Source organism: Poromitra crassiceps, assembly GCF_964638095.1.
Source record: "Poromitra crassiceps genome assembly, chromosome: 12".
NCBI lineage: Eukaryota > Metazoa > Chordata > Actinopteri > Beryciformes > Melamphaidae > Poromitra > Poromitra crassiceps.
Window position 1 is genome coordinate 16,248,188 of NC_139632.1, and position 10,854 is coordinate 16,259,041.

The window sequence follows — 10,854 nt, forward strand, 5'->3', positions numbered from 1 at the left end:
GGTGAACGGCACAAACTGACGTGTTGAAGACAAAAACAGACAAAGAAGACAAAAATGGTTCGTCCGTGTTGTGTTGTTGTTTAATATCATTCATAACAACACTTTCACTAACGTTAGTGGAGACCAGACTAGCTTATTTACCTGTTGGACCAGACCAGAGTAGACTTGACGCTAAATTAAATTAACGTGGCGTCGGTAGCTCTGTCTGTAACGTTAACGAGTCTGCTCTCGCCGAGAAGAGCCTGGTGACGCGAGGTTACGAGTCTGCAAAAAAACAGCGAGTTTGACAGACAAACAAACATTATTAGCTAGCTAACACTACATAAAACAAACACAGAAGAAAGGCTAGATACGTCGGACAAGCATGTTTACCAACCGTTTAACCATTTAAATTGAAAGTAGTCGGCCGAAAACAACGAGAGGGTTTGACAGCATTTATTTGACAACACGCACATTTAAACCTGCCGCCTTCCCCAAGTGGTACCCGGAAGTACATTTGTTTACATGGTGACGTCACGGTGATTTGGTCTATACTGCTTTCTCTTTTCTCAGCTGCTGTCCAGTTTCAGGGTCAGGGGTCATTCACTTTCATTTCAGCATGTCAAAACAAGTGACAGCTCACAGATATACCAAGGCTGCTGTCTGTTGCAGCCAATCAGAGTAGCACTTCACTGGGTAATTGACACAGGTGCTCGATATTAGAATAATTTGAACTAGGTATCAATTAAGGTTAGCAAATACATCAAATACATCACATGCTGATATAGAAAGATAATTACATAGAAAAAATATTATGGTGGTACAATATAATTTAGATGATCAGGTTCCAACACTCCCCTACAGTTGGTTACCTGTTGTTATGTGAATTGAAGTTTCAATTTGCCTTTGCAACAGAGTGAATCAAAAGTCAGTTTCTGTCTCTCTCATATCTCATATATCTCAATATCTCATAAATCTTAGTGTAAATATGTTGTATTTTCTGCCTACTCACTATAATGTACGGTATGTTTCATCTCCGTCCTCTCTCCTCCTGTCCTGTAGGAGGCGTCGGTGAGCATGGCCAGCGTGGACACCCAGAACTCCATCCCCATGAACCTCTCCCTGGCCTCGCTGACCAACAAGGAGCCTCTGCTGGAGCTGCTGCCCGCCCTGCAGCCCCTGGAGCACCACGTGCGCTACGTCATCACCCACGGCAATGCCGACGAGCACTTCCGCCTGCTTGAGCGCCGCGATGGGAAGAGCGTGCTGCGGCTGGGCAGGAGGCCGCCTCCCGCGGGCTCCTACCGGCTGGAGATCGCCAGCCTGCCGCTGTTCGGGCCCCACAAACGACGCCAGCTGGAAGAGCAGCACGACAGCGACTACCTACTGGGAGAGATCGGAGACGCCCTGCGTATCAAGCTCCAAATCCACCTGCACTGAGCTGAGCGTGCTCGCATACCCTGCCCTGGACTGACCCCCGACCTTTGATCTCTAACCCGAGCTTCTATCCCATAACTCCCCCCCCCCCCCCCCTCCCACCCCAACTCCCCCCGCAGGACCATCCCCACCGACCGGGGGTAATCGAGGGCTTTGAAAGACTGAGTCAACCGGCCCAACTCTACCACCACTTTGTTAGTGTTTATTTTATTGTCTGTTGTTTTATGTTTGTTGCCCTGACTACGCTTCCCCCTGTGCCCGTCCACTCCCGCCCGCCTGCCCGCCCCAGCACTCACGGCCCACTGAGAGAGCAGTGGCGGAGACGGCAGAGAGGCGGTGAGTGTCTGGACCGCAGCCCCAGTTTCCAGACGTCCTGTTAGAACGGAAACAAAATGGCTGACAGGTGGCCGATAGGTCCATGAAGCACTTCTAGGAGGCAAAAACCAAAAAACAAGAAATTACACTCAAAATGGTTTTTAGTAGAAATTGAGAAAGTGCTGAGAGTGGCCAAAACTGTCTTCTTCGTGCAACGTGTATGGTCATCTTTAAAATGCAGAACAGGATCAGCAATACCAAAGCGTGTTGTTTGGTCTAGTGGAGTTTGGGGGTCGGCTGCTGGTCCAAGCACTCCCTCGCCTCTCTGTAATCGAGGTGAAATCACAACACTGGGGAACAAGGTTTGTCACGTCCGCCCTACTCAGTATTGTAGTGTGCCATTTAATGTATTTGTACTGTTCGAAAAATGTTCACACGAAGGACTGCAACATTTACACAGCATTTCAGGTTCATCGCGGTCTGTCCAGCTGGATGCCAAACTATTTTCAGATTAGAGACAACAAGCTGTATTCTGTTCTGACTTTTGTCGCGCCCGCAGGCGGCGGCAAGCAGGGATTAGCGTGTTTGCGTGTGTGTGCTGTCATGTTTGGTTACCTCGGTGCTTCCCACTAAGTATGCGTATGCCCCCATATGGAAAGCATGCTGTGATGCTGCCTTTAGAACAAAAGAGGGTGCTATTGGCCTTCAGCATCCACCATGTCCAGAAAGACCACCGGTCAGTGGCTTATATGAAGATAGATCAGGTCCGATTTGTATTTATCCTTAAGATATTCAGACTTCAGGTGCACTGATTCTGGACCTGAGAGCCAGCTTCTTCATTAAGTCCAAAGTCTTTTCCCTTGGGGGCTGCCAGAACCTTTTAGCCTTCATGGTGCATTAGTTTTACCACACAGTCCTATACTGAGGTGATATAGGAGACTAGACAGCCTGACAGGCTGAACTTGACAATAAAAGTAGGCTGAAATTACGCAACACTTTTGACTTCAGCGTCAGCTGGAAGTCTGAGGTCGTCTGACCCTCGTTTCCATGGATGAACCATCTCACACACAACTGGAGAATGACTGTTAACGACCTCAAAGGTACGTGACACGTCCACATTACCTACTACGCTGTTACTAAAGGTAATGAGTTTTTAGATACTTAACACACAAGCTTAAGGGCACGCACAGGTGAACACCCAACCTCACCAAATATCAAAAACCCGTCAGGTCATTTTTTTCTCAAAGAGAAAAAAAAGGTGCTAGATAAATACCATCTCTTACGCTGTACAAAGAAAATGCAGTCTTGAATCTGGATTGCAAAAGTGACATTTTTACTAGGTTTTATTGTTGTGTTTGTCTGTCTTTTGTATTGTCTCAATGCTGAAAACCAATATTATCGAACTTGCTTCTTGAAAATTAAATTGTATATTTTTAAGTGAAATGTAGATGTTTTTTATGTTTTGTTGTTTTTTTAAAAAACGTCAAGGCTGCCAAACCAAATACTTATAATAAACCCAAGATTGAAGGCCTTTAAGTGCTGGTGACTTTGTTTTGCTCCGAAAGACAAACAAACAAAACAAATACAACATGCAGTATCTTCTTTGTTGATCACTGACCGTGTCCCTTCAAACCACTGTTCACCGGTCAAATCAGCTATTGGTCTCTAAGCTCATCGCTATTGGCTTTCTGGTGAAAGAGATGAAACTGCATGTCAGACCATAGGATTATAATTAACCTTTCCATTGTCTTATTATTATAGTATTGGGAAGTTGACACTGTCTTTTACAATGCCAAAAGGATCGATGCAAACATGACAAGACCATCTCACATGCTAGTATCTATGGTGCTACACTAAAACTCTTTCTCTGAACATCCAAGGTTGCTGCAATGTCCCACAGCCTAGGCAATATTTATAATACATAACCATTTTTCTAACCTGGGAACCTTTGTATACTTTGTATCTTTTTTTTTGTCAGTTTGTAATTTTTTTCTTTTATTTGATTTGCCACTACATTTTGAAAGAAAAGAATGTTGCGTGTGCGTACTGTATCCCAGCTTCAGTGTCAAACTTGAAACAACAACAATTCTGTCGTCATCGTCAACTTTGATCAAATAGTCGAGTGCTTCTTATTTCAGAAAACAATGACCCCGAAGTTCTAGTTGTTGAAATGTTCTCATGATGGTGAAGATGACAAGCTGTACACCTGTAGATACCAGAGCCCAACTGACAGTTGAAATGACAATCATGCAGTCACACCAGGGTCTACTAGCTGAGGATCAATTATCAGCCCCCATGGAACATCTTATAATATCTTGAGTGATTCTTCTTTGTGCAAAGACAAAACCAAAGATTTATGACACAAAATTGCAATCTGTAAAATTAGATTGATTCACATAACATTGTAAACTTTTGTCCAGTGACATAAATGGCAATAAAAGTATTGTGGGTTATATTTTTAAATGATCGTTGTGCCCTGTGTGTCCTTTCTCTTCGGTCATGTGGGTGAATGTCTGTGGGCGAAGTGATAAAGGTGATTAGGGGTAATAAACGTTTTATTGATTTTTCCAGGATGAACGATGTGGCCTGTCCACACAGTTCAGCGAACAAGGGAAATTAGAGGGAGTAATTGAATTGATGAAGAAAATCCTTTTTTATTTTTCACTGATTCAATCCAGCGTATAGCAAAAACAAAGCAGATAGTCAGAAAAATATCTACTTACAAAAACACAAAAAAGCAAAGCTACCCGCTTTGCCGCCCATGTGGCCTCCCAAGACTTGGCTGCATGACTACCTTGAAAAACCACAGTCCAAAGATACGACTGACTTGGACACAGTAAGAGGGGGAAACACTGAGAACAATAGCAAAAAGGTGACTCCCAAACTTGAGTCAAGAATAGAAAAATAAAGCTTCTCCTTTTTTTTTTGATATCACTAAAAGTTGCAGTTTGAACGGTACACAGCATTATCACCATGGTGGGCAGGTTGACCAAAGCAAAGAGGGCGACCAAACAACTCAAATCTACTTGCAGTAATAAGAGATTATATATAATTTAGTTTAGATATGGCTTCTCTGTTATACATAGACACAGTAACACACAAAATATACATCGACAAGATTTCATGGAGACATGAACTACCTGCCTGGGCCTTCATAAAGCATCTGAAACTGGAGTGCTGTTCCAGGATCAGTTTTGAGAAAGCAGAATGAATACAAACGACATGAGGATTTGTGCTCCTAGATCAGCACTCGTCTCTCTGCGATAGTAGACCCTGGCTTGTTAAAGGGGCAGCTGCTTATGTGTAAACACCATCATTTTTAAATTCCGCCATTTCTGTGTTTACCTTTTCCACATGTTGAGCCTTCCACTCAGTAATGTATTTGACATTGTGAATTTAATTAAAAGGGTGGGTTTCCCAAAATCTTAAGCATCCTCGATACGTAAAATGTGGAAAACCTATCCCTGGAAGTGATGTTGTGTTGTGGCTGCATGTTAGACTAGAACAGTAGATCAGGTTAAGGCAGATGTGCAGCTCGATCCTCCCCCTCCTCGGCCCAAGGACTGGGTCTGGGTGAGTGTGAAGCTCCCGGGCCCGGAGGTTCTGCGTGGATCTGGCTGAGTCATTTGTGGTACGGTTTCAATGGATCTCATCTTTACACCTACATGCAGACTGCAATAAAGAAACAGATTCTCTTACAGTGCATTCACTTCGTACAGATATCACGCGTAGTTACTGTCCATCTCCAAATCTAAATTAGCATATAGACGGTTTTCATGGAATTGTGTAGAGAACAGTTTGAAACCTGTATTTCCTGTCAGCTATTCTATTAGCAAACACTGCAACAGGAAGTAAGCTACAGTAGCGCCAGGGCAATTTAGAATGTTTATGTTGTCAAGTTAAAACCGTCTATACTCTAAAACCAGTGGTCCTCAAACGTTTTCACATCAAGGAGTCCCCCTAAACTGACACAAATTATACCACGGAGCCCCATTTGATAAGATTTTGTCCCAGGGTCCTCCATCTGATAAGATTTTTGCTTTTTAGATGTTTTATTACAGAAAGTGTATGAAACCCATGACCAAAATAATCATACATTCTATCATTGTTATTTTCGGATGGAATTGTGAAAATAAATTATTTATTTATTTATTTATTGTTGGGGACCCCCTGGAACCCCCTCACGGTATGCTTTGAGAACCACTGCTCTAGGAACTCCTATATTACATCTGGCAATAAAATGCAATCTGTATCCGGATAAGTTATCTGGATAAGGAAAAATGCATGTTAATGCAAGGTGTAAACCTCTCTTTTAAATGCGACCTGTATCCAGATAACTGATCCGGATACAGGTCGCATTTAAAAACCAGGTCTCTCAAGGCATCTATCTCTTCCACAATCTTCGAATGCTCCGGAGACACTCTGTACTTCAGCCCATTAAGATTTGTTGTCATCTTCTAAAGGGAAAAGAAAACGCCCAATCGACCAATCACAAAGTACAGATGGGTAGGTGGGGACCAATCACGAAGTACAGACAGGCAGGCGGGAGCATTTGAAAAATGTCTGTCTTGAGAGACTACTGTACCTACAGATGCAATGATCTTCAATTGGCTCTAGGCCATTCGGGTGCCAGCCGGCTGCCAGCCAAGATCCTTGTCAGATTGAAGACACTAACTAAAGCTATGTCCCATATGGTGTAAGAAAGCTTAGTTCTTTGGTATGGCAGCCGGCTGTCAACCGGAAGGTCTGTGGCTGGGAGCAGCAACTGAACATGGCTGCCACTGTATATACAAATACACAGCAATGATACCTTCCCCACCCGCTTAACCCTTCACACTACACCAGTGCATAATCAAACTGGCCCCTCTCGAACCCCTCCTTGTGGTCGGTCCAGTGCGATGCAGGCATGCGGCTGTAGGGGTCCAGCAGGATCCTGAAGCACCTGACCAGTAGGAAGACCAGGAAGAGCAGGAGGAACCCTACGAAGGCGAAGGCGGTGCGCTGCTCTGAGTCCACGCCACTAAGGGTCAGCAGCGGTGGGCTGCTGCCGCCGCCCGGTGCGCCCCCGGGGAGCGAGGAGCCGGCCGGGGACAACAGCAACTCATAGTCCAGGGTGGGGGCATCGTTCATCCTCCACGGGGCCGGGAAGCACGGCTCGCACACTGACTGGATGGCTGTGGTGGCGGTGGGTGGAGGAGCGGAGAAGGAAGGGAAGCTGTTCATGAGGCGGGCCAGCCCACAGAGGGGAAGGCCAGACTGCTGGGTGGGTGTTTGGTGAAGAAAGCCTATTTGTGCGGTCGGCCAGTATAGGAAAACCTCAGAGAACCCGGGTGAGAGTTGACTGAATGTGAATGGTAGGGTGGTTGACTGTTGTAGACTGTTGTGGTGATGAGGTGGAAAGTAATTTATAATCTGTTTTATACTGTCGACCCTGTCGGTTGGGAGAAGCACCGCTAATGGACTTTTAGGTGGGTGGGTAGGTAAGAAAGCAGCAAATAAGAGGACTATAGTACAGTAGCTCAAGACTGTGATGTTTCTGACTTGGCTGTGTGTATTCTCATCAGGACTTGCAGACACACCTTCCTTGGCCGTTTTATTTTCTCAGATCCAGGTCAGCTGACGTCACATCTCCCAGACAGGCCTGGCCCTAATCTGCTCTGACAATGTGACAGACACCCGCACGCCCAAACGCACGCACCTTTTCAATGATTATGAACTAGTTTTTTTCAGTGTCACACATTGTGTGAGTGGCCAACCCAACCCTCAGGCGGCGAATGTTATGCGTGTTTATCAGAGGCGCTCTGCCACATCGGGCAACATTCTCAATCTTAGTCAGAGCAGACAGGACACGACAGCGCCACCTGCTAACGCCACCACAAAAACAAACCAGCCGTCTGACCACAGTGGAGGTCAGTGTTTGCTATGAGAGCAGATGGGCCTCTTAACATCCAGGTGGGTATATCTGCCAGTGTGTGTGTGTGTGTGTGTGTGTGTGTGTGTGTGTGTGTGTGTGTGTGTGTGTGTGTGTGTGTGTGTGTGTGTGAGAGAGAGAGAGAGAGAGAAACACAACCTGGCTAGAAGGGGCGGGTGTTGTATCAGGGCTGACAAGCAAGACCCAAATTGCCCAAACACAGGGCTATTTATAGATTCTGCTGAGAACTCAACACTGGGCGTGTGTGTGTGTGTGTGTGTGTGTGTGTGTGTGTGTGTGTGTGTGTGTGTGTGTGTGTGTGTGTGCGTGTGTGGGCGCGCGTGTGCGTGTGTGTGTGTGTCTGTGTGTGTGTGCGCGCGTGTGCGTGTGTGTGTGTGCGCGCGCGTGTGTGTGTGTGTGTGTGTGTGTGTGTGTGCGCGTGCGTGGCTAATTAGATCAGGAGTTCAGTGGATCAATGGCCCTGAATGTATAACAGTGCAATAGCTTGCCGGCGTTGCTGCTAAATAAGCTGTTTCCCCTCAGCCCGGCTAGCTGGAAATGTGATAAGTGGGTCAGGCTCTGCAGAGCTGTCAATTGTCCAAATTAATCCTTTACTTTCCCACTTCCCTCTGGGATGATTCTCAAAAAAAAAGATGAAAAACTGCCTCCTTTGACAAGAGGAGAAGCAACTAGAGGTAGGAAATTACTTAGAAAGGTATTGTGAAGGTGAGTCATCCCGTCCGGTCGGCAGCGGAGTCCAGTGTTTTTGTCAGTTCAGTTATTAATGAGAACTTCCTGTAGTCAGCGGCGTCTTTGATATAGACGATGCAGTCTGTTAAACAGGGGGTGAATGTGCGGTGCTGTTCCAGCGGTCTACAGCATGCGGGGCAGTCGGACTTGGACACAGTCGGAGTCTTCAGGTGAGCCGAGCAGCCAGGGAGTCACTGCAGCTCCTAAGAACTCTGCAGAGCGTTCGTCTCCGCTGCCTGAAAGCAGAAGAGGCACCTGGTCAGAAACACTACTGCCCATTAAAGTGAAGAAAAAAATAATAATAATAATAATAATAATAATAAAAATCACAAAATAACGATATTTAATTTGTGATTTTGTGTAATAGGCTATAGCAACTCCTCAAATCACTCAAAATAAAACAAATATATAAGAATGCTTCAACTTTTTAGGCTTAATTGTTTCCAGTGGGGACCAGCTAAGGAATAGATTAACCCCCCCCCCTCCTTAAAACACACACACACACACACACACACACACACACACACACACACACACACACACACACACACACACACACACACACACACACACACACACACACACACACACACACACACACACACACACACACACACACACCATCATCTCATTATACTGTATGAAAAAATAATGACTATGACCCTTGGCTCAGTAAGTGACAGTGACGGTGACACCAGCCAGCTGTGGAAGGAACACAGCAGCAGCATCCCCTGTAATGACAGTTACTTAGTAATCTGATTACACTGTAATGACAGTCATTTAGTAATCTGATTACACTGTAATGACAGGAATTTAGTAATCTGATTACACTGTAATGACAGGAATTTAGTCATCTTATTACATCAGCAGCATCCCCTGTAATGACAGTCACTTAGTAATCTGATTACAGCATCAGTAACCCCTGCTATGACAGTCACTTAGTAATCTGATTACAGCAGCAGCAACCCCTGTTATGACAGTCATTTAGTAATCTGATTACACTGTAATGACAGTCACTTAGTAATCTGACTACATCAGCAGCATCCCCTGTATTGACAGTCATTTAGTAATCTGACTACATCAGCAGCATCCCCTGTAATGACAATGATTTAGTAATCTGATTACAGCAGCAGCATCCCCTGTAATGACAGTCACTTAGTAATCTGATTACAGCAGCAGCATCCCCTGTAGTGACAGTCACTTAGTAATCTGATTACAGCATCATTACGGCCACATTAGCAGTAATGAACACATTCTAAACATTGATACGGCCTTACATGCCTGTCATTCGTCAGGGCACTGTTACTTGTTGACCCGTTCATTCAGTCGCTTACTTGACGGTTGGCAAGAAAAAGTGAATGATGCTCCATGAATAATCTAACATCACATCTCCTGTAGCAGACTAGGTTTCAAATCAAACAGGGAATGTGATATGCAATCCATTTTTACCAGCTCACCCATTGCGGAATAGCCTGAATAGAGCGAGCGGTGATGGTCTATTTGCTCAGAAAGAGGTTGATACGGAGAGCGCAGTGGGAGGGGCTGGGTGGGGGGGGGGGGTAGACAGACAAAGATGGATAGTAGTGGGACACAGAGAGAGAGAGAGAGAGAGAGAGAGAGAGAAATGGTCAAAGAGAGAGGAGGAGAGATTGATAGTAACTGTTTTTACGTTTGATTTTAATAATTATTTTGTCATAACTCATAATTGATTAATTTGCAGCAAAGTGTTATGCAGGACACCGCTGAGATAATACACAAGATGGATAGAGAGAGAGAGAGAGAGAGAGAGAGAGAGAGAGAGAGAGAGAGTCTAAATTGGATTCAAATCTGTTATAATAATGAACTTGCAGTGACTTTGTTGTCATTTCCGGGATGGGTAGAGCACACTATAGGAGAACTAAGTGAGCAGAAGCAAAGAGCAAAGAGAAAGACAGACATTTGGAGAGATGTATGGAGATAGAGGGAGGGGAGGGGAGAAGAGGAGAGGGGAGAAGAGGGGAGGAGAGGAGAAGAGGGAAGAAGAGGAGAGGAGAGAATAGAAGAGGGGAGGAGAGGAGAGGAGAGGAGAAGAGGGGAGGGGAGAGGAGAGGAGAGGAGAGGGGAGAAGAGGGGAGGGGAGAAGTGGAGAGGAAAGGAGAAAAGGGGAGGAGAGGAGAGGGGAGGAGAGGGGAGGGGAGGAGAGAAGTGGAGAGGAGAGGAGAGGAGAGGAGGGGAGGGGAGAGGAGAGGAGAGGAGAGGAGAGGGGAGGGGAGAAGTGGAGAGGAAAGGAAAGGAGAAAAGGGGAGAAGAGGAGAGGAGTGGAGAGGGGAGGAGAGGGGAGAAGAGGAGACGGGAGGAGAGGGGAGGGGAGGAGAGAAGTGGAGAGGAGAGGAGAGAAGTGGAGAGGGGAGGGGAGAAGTGGAGAGGGGAGGAGAGAAGTGGAGAGGGGAGGGGAGGGGAGAAGTGGAGAGGAAAGGAGAAAA

The 10,854-nt window shown here is 45.7% G+C and overlaps 2 protein-coding genes across 2 annotated transcripts in view; one reads left to right on the top strand and one right to left on the bottom strand.

The window, feature by feature from the left end:
• fbn2b (fibrillin 2b) overlaps window positions 1-4,198 on the top strand; it is a 42,179-nt gene extending 37,981 nt beyond the window's left edge. Inside the window, exon 55 of the mRNA XM_083648125.1 lies at window positions 1,042-4,198. Within this exon, the coding sequence (XP_083504251.1) occupies window positions 1,042-1,419 (378 nt within the window). The 3' untranslated portion in view covers window positions 1,420-4,198. The remainder of the gene's footprint in view (window positions 1-1,041) is intronic.
• Window positions 4,199-6,567: 2,369 nt separating this feature from the next.
• On the bottom strand, window positions 6,568-6,954 carry LOC310785961 (uncharacterized protein; the record flags this gene model as incomplete). Its single annotated transcript, XM_083647142.1, has 1 exon — window positions 6,568-6,954. One exon carries the CDS (start codon window positions 6,952-6,954, stop codon window positions 6,568-6,570), a length of 387 nt encoding a protein of 128 aa, XP_083503268.1.
• Window positions 6,955-10,854: the final 3,900 nt, after the last annotated feature.